This window comes from Brachyhypopomus gauderio, chromosome 13 (genome assembly GCF_052324685.1).
Source record: "Brachyhypopomus gauderio isolate BG-103 chromosome 13, BGAUD_0.2, whole genome shotgun sequence".
In the NCBI taxonomy this organism is placed as follows: Eukaryota; Metazoa; Chordata; class Actinopteri; order Gymnotiformes; family Hypopomidae; genus Brachyhypopomus; species Brachyhypopomus gauderio.
Window position 1 is genome coordinate 3234979 of NC_135223.1, and position 23236 is coordinate 3258214.

Here is a 23236-nt window from a genome sequence, read left to right on the forward strand (position 1 = left end):
GCAGATCCAGCGACTTGAACCACCCTGACCCAGCGAGCTAATCTAAGATGTGGGTGAACGGGCGCGGATACTAGTCGGACTGCGGTCCACTATCGTTTTCTTTTTGCCGGTTCCACCGGCGCTGCCCGGAGGCTGTTTGCTGGCTCGATTCCTGCAGCAGTCATCTCTCTCTCTCGCTTTCTGCTCTGCAGCCTCTTTCGCTTCGGAGCTGAATCAGCGCGGTGTCGTTAACGTGTCAACGTTAACGATGTGCTGCACTTAATCGTCCTTTCCCCATGGCCGCGAAGATGTTGTTGTTGTGACACACAAGCTCCCGCTGCTGCTATTTCTGCTCTTATTAAGGCCGGCCCACCCTGCTGCCACAGCTCTTGCTCCGCCTCCAGTGTCCATCAAAACTCCTCCTCACTCGCTGCTGGCAGCAGCCCACCGGGATCCGCCAACCAGCACTGGTGCCGTGTCGGGCTTCTCCAGCACTGGCTGGATTTTGGAGTCTGGGTCGAACCAGGGCGGCGAGACGTTTCACCATCTGCGCTACTGTTGACCCCGAGTCTGCAGCGTCGTCCTGGCCGTAGTGTTGATGGTGGTTTGTCCTTACTGGAGGCTGCTCCACCCCACCCTGCTCATCTCCATCATCCACCAACACACTAATCACTGCTCGGCAAGTTGCCTGTTCCTCACGCTCCTCCACCTTGTAGCACCGTGCTGCTCACCGGTGCCAAGGCCGAGTTCTCCGTCTCGTGGCCCCACTGTCTTTACCACCACTAAGTTCATCAGTTGATCACCTCACATACTTAGCAGCAACATGCTACTTCAGAGACCAATTTCTGAACACACTGTTTATACGGGTGTGCACAGTAACAAGTGGAAAAAGGGTAAAACTAATATGAGGGAGGGTGGCCAACAGACAAACGTACAACAAAGATGGCAGACATGCTCTTAACCACTATTTTAACCATAAAAGACATAACAGAACTAAACTGAACATATACACACAAATCACTACTTTTAACAACATCGAAACATAAATTATTAACTAAATAAACCTGCGGAGAGGAGCACAGCATTCTGGGAGTCCTCACCATGCCCATGTCTAGGGCCTCTGATTGGCCCACAGCCTGCAGTGTGACTGTATTGGTACAGACTGAGATTTTGATTCACAGCGTTGCGATAGATACAGAGATCTAAATCACAGGAAATGTAGCGCGAGCTCCGCTGTGAGCTACCAGCTCGTATATGTCACGCACGTCACTATGGGAGTTCGACAGCAGTTCCTTTACAGTGCTAGAAGTTCTGGCTGCATATGTAGACACCAGGATGAAAAGTGTCCCCTCGTGATTACAAGTGTCTGCCTGTCTGAAATGAAGAATGCTGGGGTGGGATTGAGACGCCGTGGAAGCCAAACCGAGTGAGATGGTGCTATGCTGAACTAACACTGAATCTCTTTCTCATTATCGTACTGCAGTCGAAGTTGTGCACCACATATAATGTGTGTTCCTCTGCTAAATAAAACACTTACAGGTGCTAATAACCCCGGCTAATGTCAGATGTGAAAAGCGGAGTTGACTGGAGAAGAGATAAATCTAGATCATTTTAATAAATTGATAGATGAATCTGCTAGACATTTTGTCATTTAAATTGAGTAAATTGCTCAATTGAATTTATGAATAAATTAAATAATATACTTCACTGTAGTACTAATTAAACCATCTGCTACACAGTCGCAAAATTGCATCTTTTTTATTATTTATTTGTAAGTATTAGACAGGTAACAAGCAATGTCATGAAAACATAATATTAATGTAGCATTTTTGAGGAGGTGGCCTCTTGTAGAACTACAGTGTCCTCCATTAAGTGATAAAACATCCTTTTGAAGAATGCGTTTGTCAATAATGATGCCAACTGGCATTCTAGAGACTTCTGGAATCTAATCTGAGACCGCTTAAATCTGCAGTTTCGCTGCTCTGAGATCTCCCATGAACCTCCTCCTTCAGGGCTGCTGAGATCAAGACTGAAATCCCAGCAGGACAGAAATGCTTTAAAATGCCTTTATATTTCCCACCATGCATGACAGCGGGCTACTTGCTTTCTTAATGTAAGAACTCTGTTGTGTTTTCCTAAGGACATATTCCCCCTGACATTAGCACATGGATTTCAAGACTTCAAATGAAGAAGTGAGTGCTATTGCCTTTTTTCATATTCAATGTCAAAATGTGGCCACATGTTCTTGAGGCAGGCTGAATAATAGTAATAATAATAATTCTAAAGAAATGTATTTTTCAGGAACTGCACAAGAAAAACCTTGTGAATATTCTATAGGGACCCACAATAAATCAAGCAAGTCTCATCGCCTTGTGTTTTGTGTGATCGAATGTCAGGTCATCGAAGAGTGTAGCCGTCCCCTTCAACGGACAAGAGTCCTTAAAACTCCTCACCATCTAGTCTCTGCACGACTTGTCCTGTTGTACACTCATCTGGGGACTCCTAATGACAGAATAGATCTCCTTTACACACTCCCCACGAGCAGATGCTCCAGCACCAATCAGTGCCAAGGTGGGAGTGGTGGAGGTAATTTCCTCTCAGCCTGCCTCAGAAGACGTGGCATGGACTCCAAATCTAAAGCTTGTCAGATTACTGGAGAACACAGAGGAGCAGATGTTTGTTCCAATGTGTTTATTTGTTTCTTCATTCATCCCTTCAGTCCTTCGTTTGATTGATCGATTCATTCATCCCTTCCAGTGTAGTCATCCTTCTTTTGTAGCGTCTTCCGCGGCCTGCACACTTCTCACTCAGTTGCCGCGTCTTTCTGAATCTCCGTGCAAACACAACGTCGCTTTGACGGCTTTTAGGGGAACCCGAATAATTTTGACACACAATCGTCGGAATCCTGTAAAAATTCAAATGTGATGTGAGAGTGATGTGCTTGGAGACCTTCCACAGTGGGGGTCACGGCACCACCTTCATAAAAACCCATGGCTACAGAGAGCAATTGGTACATGCCTGAACCAATTTCATGTTGCTCTCATCACAATAGTGAATTAATATGTTATCATAATTAATATTCCATGTCAAAATACGTGAACTGTTGGTGTAGTTTGGGACAAGTATTCAAGTCTGTTGGGCTTGTTTATACTGCAAAAGCATCATCCAAATTATATTAGAAAAGGAAACTTGATTGGTTATATTTTTGTCATTACTGTCACAGGTAATACTTTGCCCCAAATTTATTTGTCACTCTATAGTTATAGCAAGTTATAGCAGGACTTAACACTGAGCAATAACTGCTAGCATTTCAACGTTGTCTTTGAAAAGTATTGCAGTGATCAAGCAAAGACCTGCTAAAACGCTTTACAAGATTTACAATATGTTTGTGCAAAATAATACCTTCAATTTGTACAGGCCTAGTTTTAACTCTTAATTTTATAGACTCATTTGTAATCAGTTCAGAGAAACTGAAACTATATCTGACTAATTGACTGATTTATATTCATGTGCAAGGCTGTAAGTATGAGGAATTACTACGATACATTTTAAATTTAGTTAAATATGATTTCAGGCACTTTTAAGGCATGTTATTCAAGTGGTCTACTTGAATCAAATCATTCTTTAATCGAGAGATATAAAGCCGAGGTAGCAGAAATTGAGAGACTTTTAAAACAGATCTCTTCACTTTGAAAAGTCTCGAAGTTGTGCCACTTTCCATTTCATGGATAATTAGCTTGTTGTTGTAAAATCTTACATGCGTCTGCTTGTCCTGATCGCTTGCAGACAAAGACGGGGGTTTATCTGCTGCAGGACGATCATGAGGAACCGTTCAATATCCGACTCCACCTGGCCAGAGACATCCTGACCATACAAGAGCAAGACGTCCTTTGCGTGTCTGGAGAACCGTTCTACTCGAGCGTAGGTTTCATCACAGGTCTAGGGCCATCTCTTCTCACCACAAACGCTCTCCTGAAGTTCTCCTGAACTTCATCATGTGAATCAGGTTCATTTTCATGATACGGAGATTCTAAATATGTTTGACATGCGTCACGTGTTCTACATGACACCTGCTGGCTTGACCTAAAAATAAGGCGTCTCACCTTTGTCCACGCTGAGACACTCTTGGGTGTCCAACCCAAGATAAGAATACGGATATTTGTAATTGTATTTTAGAATGTATGACTGTGAAATGTATTGAACTTTATATGGTAGAGAAAACAAACAAGGCATAAATAAACATATGTTTAGTGGTTATTTACAATGGTGATCTTTTAATAGCATCTGATCATTGGTGCGCTGTCTAAAAGCCTCCTGCCATTTTAAAATGGTGGATTATGTCCCAGCATTTGTATTACATTTAGATTTTTCTTAAAACCCTTTGACTTCTCGGTGATACCATAATGCATTGACCAATGCAGTAATATAGTAATACACATTACAATTAATATAGATCTTACAATTAAGCCACACTACGTAAATGTGAATGATATAATCGGTTAATGTGAGCAAATTCTCAAAAGCATTATAAGCTTATGGCTTCTAGCCTGTGATGGCGTCCTTGAAAGGGGTGTAAATCTTTCATACCCAATGGTGTAAATCAAATCATTCACATTCTCTTAATATCAACAAATTCTCAAAAGCCTCATAAACCTAAGGTATCCATCCTGTAATGGCATCGCTGACAAGGGGGTAAATCTCCTGTATCCTAAAAATAACTTGTTACTCTTTTATAGGAAAGAACTGTAACGATACGCAGACAGACAATAGGGGGGTTTGGCTTGAGCATCAAGGTAATTTGTCTGCATGGTAATGCTACTACCAGAGCACAGTCTGGCTCCAGAAATTCATTATAAACAAGTTCTCACACACACACACACACACACACACACACACACACACACACACACACACGCTCACACACACATCGGTGTGTGAACATGCCCATGTATGCCCATGCCCATGTTGGATTTCATCCAACATCTATTTTCAATTTTCATAGGGCGGTGCGGAACACAAGATCCCTGTTGTGATATCGAAAATATCGAAAGAACAAAAGGGTAAGTGTGTCCTCCTCTGTCTGCTGTCGGTGTGTTTGTCCACGTCTCCGTGTCCTGCATCTCATTGCTGTGTGTGCTGTCTTCTTCCCACAGCCGAACTCTCTGGTCTCCTCTTCATAGGAGACGGGATTCTCCAGGTGAGGACTGTCCTGTCAGTCACCGTCTCTAATATATCATTGTTCTAATATTTCAGCCTGTACGGGGGGAACAGGAACACGGAGTCATTCTACACTAGTCTGCTATAACTACTGTAATGTTGCCTCTAGATAAACGGGATCAATGTGAGGAGTTATCGCCATGAAGAAGTGGTACGTGTTACCAAAAAACAAACAAACAAACAACATGGAAACATTTGAACTTTACAAATGATGTCCAGAAGGTTTAAGGGTTAAAAGTGTTCTGATATGAATATAACTACTGATATAAGTGTGAATACTGACAGGACTTCCTCCTCCAGGTTCAGGTTCTACGCAACGCAGGGGAGGAAGTAACCCTCATGGTGTCGTTCCTGAAGAGGACGCCATCCTTCCTGAAACTGCCACTGTCTGAGGACTGCATGTGTGCGTGGACATTTCCACACAGCCTTCTTGCGGCCAGGAGACTGCGAAACGCAAAACTAGAGGACATTCTGGCAAAATAGCACATTGATGAGAACTGTGAAGTTCTGAACCTGGCGCGATTGACCCATTGTGTGATGTGTGTTCGTCCATCAGGTGTTCCAAGTGACCAGAGCAGTGGGACTTCATCTCCGTTATGTGACAGTGGTTTACATCTTAATTATCACCCAAACAACACGGTGCGTAACGTCATTGAGGTAACATGTAGCATTTAGAACTCTGATCAGCGGGTAAGGTCTGGCTGCTTATGAGAACTGTCTGTTTGCTGTTGTGATTTTGATTTGTAAGGTGAGAGGCTCTTCTGAGGGGCCGGGGATGTTTTACGGGCCACTTAACAAACGTTTGTTGCAGCACAGGAGGATTTATACAAGGAACTGTTTTACAAATGTGTCTTGAAAGAGACATCTCACCACAGCCTAGTAAGACATAGGGTACATGAGCAGACGACTTGAAGAAGAAGAACTGAAATAAATCTTAAGATAAAAGCCCAAAGGAGATTAAAATCTAGATATATTTATTAGTTTTCAGAACATATAGTGACATGGAGCCCCTTACCTTTGATTCCATGTTAGGAATCATCTCTCTTAGACCCACCAAGTGCATATTTGACACAGCGGCGTTCTTGGAGTGCTTCAGTACTGCAGGTTTTACTGCCCTAACACACTTGGTGCAAGGGAGGACATGTTGCCCCAGTACCGTGTTGAAGCGTAGAGGCCCCAGTACCGTGTTGAAGCGTAGAGGCCCCAGTGCCGTGTTGAAGCGTAGAGGCCCCAGTGCCGTGTTGAAGCGTAGAGGCCCCAGTGCCGTGTTGAAGCGTAGAGGCCCCAGTACCGTGTTGAAGCGTAGAGGCCCCAGTACCGTGTTGAAGCGTAGAGGCCCCAGTACCGTGTTGAAGCGTAGAGGCCCCAGTGCCGTGTTGAAGCGTAGAGGCCCCAGTGCCGTGTTGAAGCGTAGAGGCCCCAGAGCCGTGTTGAAGCGTAGAGGCCCCAGTACCATGTTGAAACGTAGAGGCCCCAGTACCATGTTGAAACGTAGAGGCCCCAGTACCGTGTTGAAGCGTAGAGGCCCCAGTACCGTGTTGAAGCGTAGAGGCCCCAGTACCGTGTTGAAGCGTAGAGGCCCCAGTGCCGTGTTGAAGCGTAGAGGCCCCAGTGCCGTGTTGAAGTGTAGAGGCCCCAGTATTGTGTTGAAGCGTAGAGGCCCCAGAACCGTGGTGTTTTGGCAATGTTGGTGGCCAACGGACCCTGACCCCTGACCCTGACGTGTGCGTTTGCCTCCCCCAGGACAGCCTGTCCTGCTCCTCGTGGCCAGCGTCCCCGGCCCTGCGCTGGGAGAAGCGGTGGGTGGACCTGCGGCTGATCCCCCTCCTCCACGCCCGGCTCTCACACCATCTTCCCGGCTCCGACGTCTGCAGGTGAGACGCCCGCAGGCGTAAACCCACTGGAGGCGCCCTGCCTTCCTCGTGCTGACAGCGATTGGCAGCAGGTCTGCCTGATAAACTCAGGAGGGCTTTGATGTAGTCTTGGATACCAATTGAATTGGATTTTCATTGTTTTCCCACAGCACCAACTTAACATCAGTTTGGAAGCTCAATACAAACTGAACAGTCTCATCACATCATAGTACTTCAAGTGTTTTGCTTGATTTTGTATAATAAAGGGACTTGACACTTTCATTTGAATTCAATAATAAAACACCTTTGAAGCCAAAGGCATTTTTTAATTTTCTTGATCAAGCCAACAAAACATAAGGCTTGTAGAATTAAATCTTCATGGTCAAATAAAAAAAGTTAATTGAAAATGCTTAAATTAGAATTTTTATTCAAAGTAGACTGTAACGCAGAATTAAACATGGTAAATGATCTCATTTGTGTTCGTTTAGAATTCGTATGAGTGTCTGTATTTTTGTCTCCCAAGACAAAATGCCTTTCAAGTCATTGCTGTGGATGGGGTTTGCAGTGGGGTAATTCAGTGCCCCAGTGTGGAAGAATGCACTGACTGGCTCCAAGCAATATCATCCAATATATCTGCCCTTACAAAGCACAATGTGAGTATATTTTAAGTGGTAAATCATAAAAGAGAAACATGTTTCAGGCTAAACCTGAAGGACAATTAACATGAGAACTGAATATGAGAACTGAATTGACTCTGAGACTCCAATTGACTCAGACTTCTGTGAAATTTATAGGAGATATTTTTTCATAACCTGATTTAAGAAAAGAACTAGCGTTCCTTATGTTGATTTACATAATTTCATAATGCCTGAAAAGTCCAGAAACTCCCAAGCATCTAGGAAATTATTCTTTAGTACTTTGTGAATCTTTGTATTATGAAAATTGCCTCATGTATTATTTAAATTTAAATAATAAAAAGCTTGCTTCAGCAATAACAAAGGACATTAATCAAGGTATTTTGTCAGTTGTTTGGTCCTAATTTGGCAAACAACAGGAACCTGCGAAAAAGCATCACGTTAAAGTTAACGTTAAAGGGAATCAGAACCACTTTTGTTGGGTCTGCCTGGTGTGACTTGGACTAGGCAAATGTGTGCTTACATTTAGATCTTAACGTGGGATGTGCAGAACCAGACTCTTGTGGACCCAGTTTCCTCACCGTGTAGAGTCCCAGTCTGGAGATGTTCTGTTTTTCAAGCGCATGCATTATGTATTTGCCGTAGCATGGAGCGGCATGTTAATTAAAAGCCAACGTGCTTCCCAGAAGATACCGAGCGGGATTCAGGAGAACTGTCTCACACATGGGAGATATCACACTTAGTGATGTGCGGCTTGAGACTACATGACTCTGAGAAAAGATTTGTTGCTACATATTCAAACTTTGACCCTCAGAAAGGGCCGTGATGCATCAGAGGACACGACGCAGGTGATTTGCCAAAACGCGGCAGGGTTCTGAGAACTGACAGCACAGTCAAAGGTCACACGTTGAAAATTCACGTTTCAGTCCGGCACTCGTCAGGGCTTTTTGTCACTAGAAACGATTGGTTCTCCCGTGACACATTACCTAGTGCTTTTTGCATTTAACTAATTACAGAGGCCAAAGCCTTCGTGTAATTTAGAATAATATGACTAATTACATCTCTAATCTATTGAAGCACAATTAATCTTCACGGGTTTGTATTAGTGGTATGCATTGCAGTTCCTGTGGACACTACATCATATTGTTTTTCTTGTTTTAATATTCCTGACCCAACCCATGAAGTCAGTCATTAGCTGATGAGTTGTGTTAAATTTCACAAAAACCTTAAAATGGGCAGAACACCAGGCCCAAACACTGATGGACAGAAATATTATAAATATTTTATAAATCTGATTTTGTTTTTTGGTACAGAGGCTTCTGATTTTCTACCTGCTATTCTGTTTTCAGTGTCTTGTACTCCTGCAAGGGACTTTTCAGGCATGATGAATAAGTCTTGGGAGTCGAGTTACAGCGTTGCCCACACAGTACATATATACTCAGAGTAAACTCACTGGCTGATCAAGACATCCAGGAGAAAAAAAAACAGAAATTCAAACAAAGATGTCTGAGCCATTTCTGAAATGGTAGTGAGTGATTGGGGTAATAAAGGAGAGGAAGATCTAAAGTGTTGAGGATGATTAAAGAAAGAGCGAGAGTGCCTGTGACCTACACAAGCCCATGGGGATATTCTGGCTTGGCGAAAGGCTGTTATCCAGATAATTGGGGAGGCGTTGCAAAGGTCATTTCGCAAAAGCCAGTGTTGGCTACCCGCTGACTCATCATGGCCGCCACAGCTGGCCTTGGCTTCCCTGTTTAACTCCAGCTGACGGCTGAGATCTCAGGTGCTCTCTGCTTTTAGCCATTTAGAGTTCATCAGACGGGAAGCGTCAAGCTGAACTGTTTATCAGTCCGAAATCATGGCATCCAGTCAGAAATGTGGCATAACAAGGCCTAAATTCAGTGAGTCTTCACAGACTGGACATGGTCCACAACAACTGCAGAACCAGTGCACATGTGGTGTGTTAATGCGATGGTGGTAATTCTGTCAAACTATAAAGCATTATTAGATAGGCGACGGTGCAGTATGTCACAATGGAGCCCCTGCATTATACAGGAAGGTAATGTGAAAACTCAGAGATAAAAAAAATCACGAAAAAATAATACGACATGAACTTCTACAGCTTGTCTTCGAACATTCCTCATTATACGTTTAAACTGTCACCAACTTTTAAAGATGAAAGAACCTTTATTCTCTGATATTTGCCTACGTGCTGTGTAGAACTGCTGTCTCGGTGTGCGATGCAAACGTCTGTGCCTTGAAGACGCGGTGCTGAAAACCGAACGCTCTCTGTTGCAGGTGAAGAAGATCAACAGAAATTTCCCCGTAAATCAGCAGGTGATTTAACGACCGAGAAAAGCGTCTGCCGCCCTCGATTCCAAAGCGAAGCACCTTCATCTCACATCACAGCACTAGTTTTGCGATTTTTGTAAAGTCCTTTAATAAACCTTTAGATATGGTTTCCCATTCAGCTTAATGGAAGATGCGAACCTTGTAAACGAGCTGCCTCAAAGTAAACAGGAACAAATATAATCTTTCCTTGTGAGAAATCATAAAGGTAAACGTGGCGATTCTGCACGTATTACAATGAATGCGGTCCGACACCTCAGCATCCTGCCTTGGTAATGTGTGACAAACGCAAGCCAAAGTTGGAGCTAATAGAGCAAGCCTCTCACATTCTCCTGACATCGCCGTCAAAGATGACATCGTCAACATACGCTCTGGCTGTAATTGTGATCAGATCTCACACAGACTGAGGCAATGCTTTTGAGAGCTCATTGACAACCACTACAAATCTACAATCTTTTTTTTTTTGTCACTTGGATCTAGTTTAAGAAGAAAGCTCTGTTACTGTAGACTTTCCCCCGTCTTGTGAATACCAGTCTGTCACAGCTGTGAAAACAAGTGTTTTGTGAAAGTCGCAAACTGTCTCACTAAGCTTCTGCTGGAGGCGTTTTGCTGTGATGCGATGATTTGGTGTTTTGTTTGATGGGGAATCTCGAGAATGTCTCGCGGCTGAGGTGAAGCACGGAGGTGCGGTGCGACGCTCACAACACACCGCATGACGCTGCATGGGATTGGCAACAGGTCGCGGTGTTTCTGACATCAGTGGTTGTCGTAGTCCAGTGTAATCCGGGGTGGCACTGGACCTGCTGGTGTTGCTCATCATACCAGTACGTAGTACATCCGCAGATCGAAGCCACTGGAGTCTGGAGGTGTGCGTTCGTGCAGAGACGGCACGGTGTGACTCGGTCGAACCAGAGACCGCTGCTGTAAAACTGCAACAACCAATAAACTCCAGATCAGAACCATAAAAAAAAAACCTTTTGACTTTGCAGCATAGTATTTTTTGGCAAACTGAATTGGCAACACTAGTACATATTGACATATCCCCATTGAGTTTGCAGTGGTTTGCCTAGTAATGTTTCCTCCATTTATCTATATATTCTAGTCCTTACTGATCTAAGTGTCCATGGTGTCTAGTGTAAGGGACATTAGAGATTAATATAGAAGTGTGTAAATGTAAGTGATTTCTCTTTTTTCAGATCATTTATATGGGCTGGGTGGATGAAAGGGAACTTGACTCCGTGCAGGATCGGATGTACACACCAAGGTTCCTTGCCTTGAGAGGGTCGTCTCTGTTCAAGTTTTCAGCCCCTCCGGTGAGTACTTCTGCTAGGACTGTGGTCGGTGGCAGTATTTCAACACTACCACACTAGTTCATTGCGTTGTAGCAGGGAGCGCAGTCATGCAAGCTGTTCACCTCATTCTCTAGTTCAAAGTTGTGCCCACGGACCTGCCCGACCCGTGGGTCGTCCAGGAACGGTTCTGTGTGGTTTCAGAGTTCTTTCTATAATCCAGGAGTGCTACCGTCTCCCATTCAGTTCACTTATTCCAACCATCCTTTTGTTTTTATTATCATAACATAATTGTCTCAATAGCAGCTTAAATTGCCTTTGGGGAGAAAAATCTTCTCACTGGTGATCGTGGTTAATGTGTTTCTTATTGCTTCACAGATATTTATCTCTGCACTCTATTTGTGAGCACGCAGTCTTTTCAGCACTTTGTGTTGTTGCTATGGAGGAAGACTAACAGCATGTAACCCAATTTCATATTTTTATCTGTTGGGCCTCCATTTAATCAACTTTAATCTCAATACACAATCAGCAATTACCTTTAAAAGACACGGCCCATAATCCAGTGAGATAATTTGGAGGATAACATTAATAAAGGCAGAGGTTTCAGATGAAAGTGAAGTTCTGGAAATCACAGCGAGGGCCAAAAACTGAACAAAATAGCAAATGCATTACCTTTTGTCTTCAAGAGGCATGCACTCAATTTAATTTTGTAGTGGGTGAGAGATCAAAGAGTATTAACAAAGCCATTTCACTAAACACTGGCACAAAGACGAAACCGAAATACAACCGGACTCTTCCCAGACTGTGAAAGCACACGGACAGTTGTAATATACACATATTTATCGTAGACTCTAGGACAGGGGTAATCAATTAAATCTTTCCGCGGTCCATTTTTGGCAGATAGTTCAGACCTTAGGTCCGGGTCCGCAGTGGCGAACACGAAAGTTGTGGAGCGGGGGGGGGGGGGGGGTGGGGGGGTTTGGGGGGGGGGGACGTAACACTCAAATGGGTAAAATAAATTCTCCGGTTTAAAATATAGTCTCCCGTTAAAATTTTTTGGGCATTTGGGTCCGTATCCAGTTAATCAGGAATGTGATTGGGTCCGGACAGGACGGCGTTCGGGTCCGGATCCGGACCACGGTCCGCCATTTGTTGATACCTGCTCTAGGACATCAATGCAAACATTTCAGGTCTTAATCCTTTGAAGGCTTAAAAGCTGAAATGTTCATGCCGATGTCCTAGAGTCAACATTAAACATGTGTAACCATCAGTTAACGATCCAAGGTCTTTACCAAACCTCCTTATGAGCCGCATCTCTACGAATCTGATGCACATACATTCCCCTCGTTTCTTCTGATCTTTTTAAATCCCAAAAGACACTCTGCGCAATATCAACTATGTTGCCGTATGTGGAATGTTAAATTTGTAGCCATTACACCATGACTGATGTCCAATATTGGAGAGAAATGTTGTCAGAGTTGGTCAGAAGTAAATATGCTTACATGCCCCGAGAATCGCCTTTCATGCTCTGTTTGTTTCTTTATTTATTTTTCACTGACCACCTTAGTATGACTCACAGCATTTTTTTATAGTCTCTTCTCTCTTCCTCTCCCTGTGGGTCCTATATTTACCCCCAGGCTGCACAGTCAGTGAGAATCGTACGACCTCGTTTCTAGACAGGGGCCTGTATAAAGCATTTCTCAGGTGTAGCTGGACCCTTGAAACAGTTCAAGGCATTGTTTGTCAACCCTGGCCTTGGAGTGCCACACCGCCCTCCAACATTTTACTGCTCTCCCTCCATCAGCTACACCCAACTCAGCAGCAGCCCAGTAACGAGCCTTCGTAAGCTGAAGTTGGTGTGTGAAAGCAGGGTGGTGAACTACAGGTGCAGTGGGGTCCACAGATGGTCCATGTTGTTGGTCTATACTGGTTCCCAGTACAACTCTACCATGTACTGGATGTTCCGAATTTCTTAGTTGAGGTGTGTTGGTACCTGGAATAAAACGGTAATTTGTAAGTCCCCAATGACTGGATCAGGAACCATCGATCTACAGTGCTACTTTAGAGATTGTGAAGCCTTTAAAATGTTCTATATGTCTGCATTAAACATTTTCACACAAGCCCTAAAAGTATATTTAATGAAGAAATAAATCTAAAATGATATAGCTGTGAGTGGTATGTGAGTATGTAACCTCTAAGATCTGTCACCCTCCCTGCCCTGACTCCATTTCCCATAGTCACCCACTGTCACTCCTTCCAGCTCGTCCAATCATGTCGCAGCTCCTGCGCCCTGTCTCCTCTCATTGAGCGCTCCCCCGTTTCTAATTCCATTTGCCTGTTTAGACTGTCGATGTTCATTCAACGCTTTGGGAAGTATCGACATACTCAGTGGTTCTGTTGTCTTACAGACCTGCTTCTGTCTCTGAGGCATCAATAAACAAAGAGCAGTCAGTAAAGGCAAACGAACCAGAGAGCACAATTGAGACAAAACACACCGTTTTCTTGTTTTAGCCTCTACGACTGTTTTGTTTTTGCCCGCTCTGGATATTGACCTGTTGTTGTATCTTTGGATTTCATCTGTGTTAATTAACCTGTTTTGTCTCTTCGTATCTGCAAGCATCTGGGATTCATCTGTTGTGTGACAAGATCCTACAAAGGATCCTTCTCCCATTCATATATGTAATATTGGATTTTCATCAGCAATTAATGACCAAACATAATAATTTTGACTCATTTGTTTCATTTGCTTCTCTTTACATGTTCATCTACATTTTTGGACTTGTCTGAAGATCTAATGATTTGGGTCATGTTAGTGCAGAAATGTAGGAACTTCTAAATCTGTCCAGCATGACTGTTGGCAGCTAAGCGGGTATTTTGAAATGTTCTAGGTAACGACGTGGGACTGGACCCGAGCAGAACAAAGTTCAACTGTCTATGAGCTTATGTTCAAGATCCTCAAGGTAAAACCACAAATAATTCTGCATGTTTACTAATGGAACAGTGCATTGCATGTTTTATATGCCTGAAGCTTAGATTTGATTTGATTTTGTACATTGGTAATGTAATGCCATGACATTGAAAATACCCCTGATATAGAGTGACATTTGTTTTGACTTTGCTCCTTCAAATATTTTTTTTTATAAACGGCTGTTGTCATAAACCAAAACAGGGCCAAACCATGATGCTACCACCACCATGTTTCTTTGCAAACAGCATCGAGATCACGTGGGAAAGGATATTTGATCAGCCCATGTGTCTAATGCCCGTTATTAATGGATGCAAATGACCTCCACTTCAAAGTCTGCACTTCGATCTTCAAAGCCAATTTGCTGGGTGTAATATAAATCAGAAATTCATGATGCTTGATGAAGAAGACAAAGTTTCCACTATAAATTTTATTTTTAAAAAACATTTGGGTATTTAAAACAGTCAGGGTGAAAAAAAAAATCAGGTTTCATAAATAATTAATGTAATAAAAAGCCAATTTAAAAATGCAATGTAGGAAATTCATCACACTATATGCAAGCTATTGAGAAAATTTAGGTCGTGGGCAATCAGGTTGCAAAAATTCAGGTTATGTTAATTCAGGACAAACATCTAGGTTATTTAGGAAGTGCAAACACGACTCGATCTAATCAAACTCAGTCCCAGCCAATCACAACACACCTCTGAGGTCATTGGCAGGGGTTTGTTTATCTCATTTCTTGCTGCTGCTAAAGAATCATGGCTGAAGACAACTTTGATGGACTGGTCCAACTTGTAAGTTGATTTTTTTTTTCTCTTTAATGTAAGCTCAAAATAGAAACTACTGTTTACGTATCCAGTTATTTATGCTTTAACATATTTAATATTTGATTTCTAGCAGATATATTGTTCTTTGTAGCCAGTCATGCCATATCAGTTAGCTAATGTTAGCTAGTTTATTCTGCTATTCCTTAGCTAGATTTACATGTTTCTCTTGCATCTGATAGACTTGCATATATATCAGTAGAACTGTGTGATATGACCAAAATCAATATGCACACTTTCTGTAAATTCAAATAATTTTGTAGTTAATTAAAATGACTGCATTTAAAGACCAATTTCTTAATTATGTACTCAACAAATAAAAGGTTCTCATATTTGATTTGAAGGTTCTCATTTACAAAATGTAAAATATAAATTAATAAAATACAAAAAGGCAAATGGAAAACACTTTAACTGCAAATCAAATAATTAAAATGTGAATATAGTCCAACATGTCATTGGCAAACATACTGAAATTATATATAACACACACACACACACACACACACACACACACACACACACACACACACACACACACACACACACACACACACACACACACACACACAGAGTTAGGCAAGTTCTGAGAAGTCGGCTGAATAGGAAGAACAAGGCGTCCTATCAACACCTACACTCTACCAGTCATCCAATACCCTGCTGGCATAATAAGCTGCCTGAAGTAGGAGAGAGAAGCCCCTGACATCAAGACGAGGAAACCCCTCACAATGCACAGAGGGACTGATCCCAAACCCAGCACTCCAAGTCTTTACACTAAGCGGAGGGAGGGAGGACAAGTGCACATCAGAGCCACAATCCAGGATGAAACAACCAAGATCCAGGAGTGTGTCGGGTAGATGGTCTCAAGTGATGAAGTGCTTAGTGAGTATCTCACACAGCAAAAACCTGTAGTGGATGGGAGTACCATCGTGGGATAATCAATCCCTGCATGGTGTGTACCACCATCAAATGGTGTGAGTGGCTGATATGGAGAAACCTACCAATGGCTGGAAAAGGCTGGATTGCAAGACAGCACAGAGGCACTAATCACGGCATCACAGAAACAAGCTCTGAATTCACGTTGAGTAGTGGCTGGGCTGCCACACCAGACAGGACCCCAGATGCAGCCCGTGCCAAAAATCTAGCCCATAACAATGGGTTGCAGGATGCTATCAGGCGGAGCATACACACAACGCCATAACCAAGCGTCTGGCATAATATACAGAAACATCTGTGCCAAAGATGGGCTAGAGGCTCAGTGGCCGAGTTAAGATCCTGTGGGACGCCCAGATACAGACTGACAAAATGTTAATGGCTAGCCAAGCAGACATAGTAGTGATGGATAAACACCAGAAGGGGGCCATAGCAACATATGAAGCAATCCCAAGTGATGGCAGCATCAGGACCACAGAACTGATAAGGTCAAGAAATGCCCAGGGCGGAGAGAAGAGTTAGAAACGATGTGGAAGTTGAAGGCAACGTTGGTTCCTGTGGAGCCATCAGAGCATCAGGTGCTGTGAGCCCCAATCTATGATATTTGCTCTCCATCCAGAACGGTGCAGTCCACAAGCTGCAGTCCTGGGAACAGCTAAGACACTCTACAGGACACTCAAACTGCAGTCCTGGGAACAGCTAAGACACTCTACAGGACACTCAAACTGCAGTCCTGGGAACAGCTAAGACACTCTACAGGACACTCAAACTGCAGTCCTGGGATCAGCTAAGACACTCTACAGGACACTCAAGCTGCAGTCCTGGGAACAGCTAAGACACTCTACAGGACACTCAAGCTGCAGTCCTGGGAACAGCTAAGACACTCTACAGGACACTCAAGCTGCAGTCCTGGGAACAGCTAAGACACTCTACAGGACACTCAAGCTGCAGTCCTGGGAACAGCTAAGACACTCTACAGGACACTCAAGCTGCAGTCCTGGGATCAGCTAAGACACTCTACAGGACATTCAAGCTGCAGTCCTGGGATCAGCTAAGACACTCTACAGGACACTCAAGCTGCAGTCCTGGGATCAGCTAAGACACTTTACAGGACACTCAAACTGCAGTCCTGGGAACAGCTAAGACACTCTACAGGACACTCAAGCTGCAGTCCTGGGATCAGCTAAGACACTTTACAGGACACTCAAACTGCAGTCCTGGGAACAGCTAAGACACTCTACAGGACACTCAAGCTGCAGTCCTGGGATCAGCTAAGACACTCTACAGGACACTCAAGCTGCAGAGTCTCTTTCCTGTAGGAGGGGATACATTTTACAACATGTAAACATGAAACACTATAATTCATAACAAAACTAATGATGGAACGTAATGTAACAAGACAGACGGTTTGCTGTCACCACACATTTGCACAGCCCTGCGCATCAGCATGACGGTGCATGTGTCCCCTGTAAATCACACCCATGTCCTTGGTGCTAATAGCCCCACCAGCTCCACAGAACTGCTTCACATTCTCGTGTGCTCCTCTAGCTCACCTGGTGGACCAAGTCAAACATGGTGCTAGTAACGCCAAGGTCATCTATTGATCCATCTACTGTCCTACATACCTCAGTGTTTATATCGCTCCAGCAAACACATCGAGAAGAGAATTACCACTAAATGTGTTTCAGTTATGTGCCGAGATGATAAAATCATACCAATACGTTTATATGCACTTAATAGTCCAATAACTGCAGGAAATCTGACTCAGTAATCCGATCTACATATTTGCATGCCCTCAGGTAATCAGATAATGCGGATAAGTCCAGGTTGACGCGAGTCAGGCAGTAATCAGATTTCTACTTTGCAACCAGCAAATAATTTCACAGAATGATGTGACATGAACGTCCTGCCATTTCTTTTTTTAACCACGCACCCTTTTCACCACAAAAATAGATCTTTGGGGGGTTTTTATGGTTACTAATGGCGCACAAATCAAATGAGCTCTTTCCTTGACGCTGCTCTGCGTTTGAGAGTCTTCCCAAAAGTGATAAATGCAGCACCCACAGAATAAAGGTATACATGTGCTGAGAAATCACATTAATGAGCTAAAATCCAGCTCTTTGTCTGACTCCTTATTCTGATTTCTAGGCCATACTCTGATCTAAGAAACCAGAGTGTACTTTTTACATGGCCACTTGTATAATTAGATAAAAGGAGAAATGTATGAGGATCTGATTAAGTTCATATAAATGCACTCATTAACTCATTGAGTAGGATTTTACAGCAGTCCAATGTGCTTATTGTTTACTTGCAACCCTTGCCCAAAATTGGTCTTTATGAGCGAATGAATTAAAAAGATCTAAAATCTATTTTGATCATATTTTCTTTGTGCTGGAAGGTTTGAAGCACATTGACTTGAAGAGCAGCAGGCCGTTGTGTTTGGCACATGACAAGATCCCAGTTTGCTGTTTAGCAGATCTCGTCTGCAGTGATCCCAGTTTGGGATCTTGGCCAGAGGTAAATGTTTTCCTGTACTTTTATTGCAGGTAATGCGTTTTTGATGCATATTGACATTCGTCTACACTGTCTATTTGAGTTACTTTCCAGCCATGCTAGCATTGTCATAGCCACAAGCACGTCTGAGCACACCACCATACTTTGAACAATCTCAACCGATCCAATGTCTGGTAAAACAGGAGCTCCAACTCCATTTGTTCCAATGCAAAACTAGACCAAAATGTCATGATTGTCCCCAGACGTATGACCAGATGAAGGCGTTGGCTTCATTTACAGATGAAGGAGCAGGGCCGGGATGATGGGTTATAAATAAATGATACCACTACCTCCTAAAACGTAAAATAAATAATTCAAAGAAAATAAACATGCCATATTGCCTGGCAATCTACCACATACATTGTAGGAATTTGAATAGGCCTGATTCTGTGGTTTTTAATGGACAATGAAAAAGAACTGTTCGATAATCAGTTCATCACTACATTACTGATCCACGTGTTTCTCGACAGAGGAGTCATGTGTTCTGCAAGGCACCCAACGTCTGCTTACACCCTGTGAGAGAGGAGTATGTGTAGAACAAAGGGTTAGGGGGGATAATGGTAGGATCAGTGTGTAGGCTCTTATGTCCATGTAACTAATATTGCTAATTGTAGCAGTTCCTCAGAGCAACTGTTTGTTGGTTATGCTTTTGTAGGCTGCAAAGGCCTGCAGGCCCCTCAGCCATCAGTTCAGACAGAAATGGCCAGGTTTAGCTAAACCTTTTAACTTTCTCAAATGACTAATGCTTCTTTCTTTCTTTAAAGGCCTTTCTAGATCTCCATCCCAAAGCATGCTGGGATTCCCAGCAGCATTTAATAGGAGGGACTTTTCATAGGAGGGACGCAGAAGTGGGGATGACCAGATTCACTTCCTGAGTCCAGCCCACACTGTTGGAGACGACGCCGAAAGGCGTGAGCAGTCGGTGCGGCTGGGTTCGACCACAGGACCGCCGCTCTTCAAGAACGTGCAGCCCAGGAACGCACACGTGATGATGTCAGTTTTAGTTTCAGTTTTATTGACCTAAGAAATCTCTGCCATAGCGATTTGTGACTCACATTTGTAGGGGTGATTTACCTCCCTGTAAAAAAAATACACCAGACATCTGGACTATGTTCTTGTAGTAAACTTCCAGAGAGGGTGGAGGATGTTATATTAACAAATCCTCCCCTCAGTCATAGAATGTGTGCATTTGGAGTTTCCTGGGATCTATTGGATAGATATGTGTAAATTCATGCAGCTATATTCAAATCCGAAGATCGCAGGAAGTTAACTTCACAAAGCAGCAGGTATCAACTAAGCATTTTTATGCAGACATTTCTATCTTCATTAACTATACAAATAAAGATTCATTTCATGGTTGATCCCATTTTAGGAGGATGCAGGGGCAGGAGACTCCCATGGTGCCTCCAGCAGATTGTGGATATACTGGCAAAATACCGAAAGCAGCCAGCAAAGCGTCTGTTTATGTGATTACACTTCAAAAAGACCTGGACTCTTGTCTGTCGCCCCTACGTCTGAAAGATTTAACAACATGCCAAAGCCGGTGTTCCAGAGGCGTTCCAGAAATGTGGAACAGCTCATCTATTCCACATCCTGACTGAATATAACCAGTGATGTGAAGCCATGGTTGTAGAAGATAAATCTGACATTATGGACAATATCACTGAGAAAGACAGAAAGAAAGTGTAAGTTTTGTGTGTGTGTGTGTGTGTGTGTGTGTGTGTGTGTGTGTGTGTGTGTGTGTGTGTGTGTGTGTGTGTGTGTGTGTGTGTGTGTGTTTGTGTGTGTGTATAGCAACTGACCGTTAAACTTACAGTGCTGTTTCTGACATGATTAATGCTCAATTCACATTGTAATGATTGATATTACAGTATTATTTGCTGTTCTTCTATTTCTCGGCACCTGTTCATAAGACCTGTCCAAACTGCCTAGAAAATATACCTTCAGCTACCACTGAAATGCAATTTCATATGGTGAAAGGTATTCATGCTTTTTTTCCATCTATGAGAATTCTCTTTTGCACTTTCACTGTCTATAAATATACATCTCATATATCTTTTTGCTCTCCTTGTCTCTGACGATACTTCTCCGACAGTTTTGCATGGTATGGGCCTTATTGCAAAATGTTAAAAAAAAAGGTCTTACAGAAATGGGATTTATGGATCTGGCTCTGGTGATTAATCCTGTGTGGAGATGGTGTAGTCAGATTTTCTTCTTCTCCTCCAGCACTCTCAGGTCCTTCTAGGGATAGTCTCATTTTTGGCCCAGCTCCATAGTTGTTTCCACACATCATCCTTGCACCTCCACGTGGACATGAGAAGCACCCCAGCAGGAGGAGATCTGGGTCTGATCTCCTTCTAGAAGATGTGGAAGGAACTGGGCCTTTGAGCTGCAAACTAGAAGATGCAGTACATTTACATTTCTGCTTGGTCGTGAGTGAGATTTTATTGCCTTAATGAATGAATGCAGTTCCACAGGTGATTGTGCTGTTGGGGAGGTTTTACACACTTTTAATTCTCATCCTGCACACACTGAAGTCTGTGCACCTTTTCTCTGTACCTTGGTAGGTTTACTCAGAATTCATTTTGAAATAATGAATAAGAAACATAAGTGGAGTTAGAGAAGCAAAGTCAAGATTACACCAGGAGTAGATGTACCTCGTCAGAAAGAGAGGACACACATGTCCAATTTTAGACATGTCCAAAAACTAATGTGTGTAAACTAATGTGAAGGCTATTGAATCAGCAGGGAAGGACTCTGCCATAGCATGGCAGACCTGGCCACGGCAGACCTGGCCACGGCAGACCTGGCCACGACAGCAGACGTATGCTGTAGCATAGCTGAAAAGACTCAATGGTCTCAAACATTGACGGGAAGGTTATTCCATATCGGGGGAACTTCATAGGAAAAGGCTCCGCCCCCTGTGGTGGGTTTCCTTATTCTATGTACTAATAAAGAGCCGCCACCTTACGATCTGAACAGACATGGCAGACCATAAGAACTAAGAGTTCAGTACTTTGTAGGTCATTATTTTAGAAGTAGTTTAGAATTGATAGGGAATTTTATGGGAATAAATGCATTGTAGCTAAGAGATATCATATGGTAAAACCTTTTAGTTCTAATAAGGTTTATGCATTTAGTGGTACGATCAGACTAATATAAGTATATGAAGTCTTCCACACAAGATGAAAGATTACAAATTTAATCTGGCACTAATTACAATCTATATTTCTATTGTTCTGTTTTAAAATGTGATCATGACACTAATTTTTTCCTCAATTTTTCTTTAGTATGTTGATTCTGTATGCTGTAAGAATGCTGTAAAATGTTGTTTCTTTCTGCAGGGTTTCAGGGTAAGCCAGTCAGTATTGATGATCTAGGACATTGGTGGCTACGTCATGACTGATGTGTAGTTGAAATGAAACAGTGGGAAGTGTAGTATGAGGGAATGAGGTTGTATCAGACTGGGCTCGGGTGAGTAGTTCTACTGTGTCTGTGTCAGTAGAAAATCAACCACATGTCCACCTAAATGAGCAGGTTCTGGTGCACATTGAGTAAAACCAACTGATTCCAGAACAGGACTAAATGTTGATCTCAGTTGCTCTGGAGGATTATCAAACTGTTGTTGACATCAACAACAATAATGGCTCTTTGTACCAATATAATAAGAGGAAATCTACAAAGCCATCATGACATTAGGAACATCATGGTGGCCCGCAAATACTAACGAGTGAAAGAGACCGAGTACACACTTTTGCTGACTGCAATGTTCATGTTAATAAAAAGATTTTAAATCATAATCAGCTTTCTAGTTTGCTTAATATGTTGTTTTAAATAACTTCAGTGTCACCTCCTCGATCAGTTACATGAGGGCGGTGTACATAGCTGTAGCCAGAAGAACTCACTTCATTAAAGCTCATTTTGCCACATTTCTGTTACAGTGTACATTGAATCTATGATCAATGATGGCATCATTTATCATAAGCGCTTTAGATTTTAGGGATCTAATCTATTGTAGTCATAAACACTGGCATTCCTCGACTTTTGAGGGACTGCCAGATCATTTGGTTCAATCGTCCTCTTCCTTTCTTGTGGAGAGTGACTTTTCAACTGCTGCCAAGCTATTTAAGCCCCCTAAAACCATTGTGGTCATGTATTCTGAGAACTGTGATACACATTTGGTTTTCAAAGAAATGTAGAAACATCTGTAGTTCTGTGGGCGGTACTGGCGGGCTCACGCTCTGGACCCCCTCAGGTTCTCTCTCATTTCTTAAGACATTCAACTTCCCACTTCTCATCTTTTAGTATGGTTGACTCTTCTCAGATTTCCAACATCTTTACTTTTCATACCACTAGCAGCTCTCTTGATCCATCTTGACGGCTCTTGTTAAAGTCAGTCTACATGTCCTAGTGCCACACTTCAGTACACTTATTACCAGTCACATCTGCTTGGTCATGTTCCCTCTGTCTTTTACCATCAGTTCTTAAAAAAATGGCCTAATGGCTTAGACCAGGGGTGGCCAACCCGTCAGAGACCAAGAGCCACTTTTTTTTTTACTGTGTTACAGCAAAGAGCAGGGGCACGCTTGAACATCACCAGGGTAAATTATTAGCGGGGGGGGGGGGGGGGGGGGGGGTGTAA

The 23236-nt window shown here is 42.9% G+C and overlaps 1 protein-coding gene and 1 long non-coding RNA gene across 5 annotated transcripts in view; both read left to right on the forward strand.

The window, feature by feature from the left end:
- sntg1 (syntrophin, gamma 1) overlaps nucleotides 1–23236 on the forward strand; it is a 52438-nt gene that overhangs the window by 11871 nt on the left and 17331 nt on the right. For all 4 annotated transcript variants that reach the window (XR_013120609.1, XM_076970787.1, XM_076970789.1 and 1 more), the window contains 13 exons: nucleotides 2120–2171; nucleotides 3766–3900; nucleotides 4716–4772; nucleotides 4982–5039; nucleotides 5133–5176; nucleotides 5306–5347; nucleotides 5497–5599; nucleotides 5753–5835; nucleotides 6940–7070; nucleotides 7573–7702; nucleotides 9983–10021; nucleotides 11230–11346; nucleotides 14211–14282. Coding sequence is in view for 3 of the 4 variants with exons in the window: in XM_076970787.1 (XP_076826902.1) it covers nucleotides 2145–2171; nucleotides 3766–3900; nucleotides 4716–4772; nucleotides 4982–5039; nucleotides 5133–5176; nucleotides 5306–5347; nucleotides 5497–5599; nucleotides 5753–5835; nucleotides 6940–7070; nucleotides 7573–7702; nucleotides 9983–10021; nucleotides 11230–11346; nucleotides 14211–14282 (1038 nt within the window). In the remaining variant the exon portion in view is untranslated. The remainder of the gene's footprint in view (nucleotides 1–2119; nucleotides 2172–3765; nucleotides 3901–4715; nucleotides 4773–4981; nucleotides 5040–5132; nucleotides 5177–5305; nucleotides 5348–5496; nucleotides 5600–5752; nucleotides 5836–6939; nucleotides 7071–7572; nucleotides 7703–9982; nucleotides 10022–11229; nucleotides 11347–14210; nucleotides 14283–23236) is intronic.
- LOC143473689 (uncharacterized) lies at nucleotides 15694–21515 on the forward strand. The gene is made up of 4 exons (XR_013120610.1): nucleotides 15694–18558; nucleotides 19359–19880; nucleotides 19967–20574; nucleotides 20821–21515. It is a non-coding gene; the product is annotated as an uncharacterized LOC143473689 (long non-coding RNA).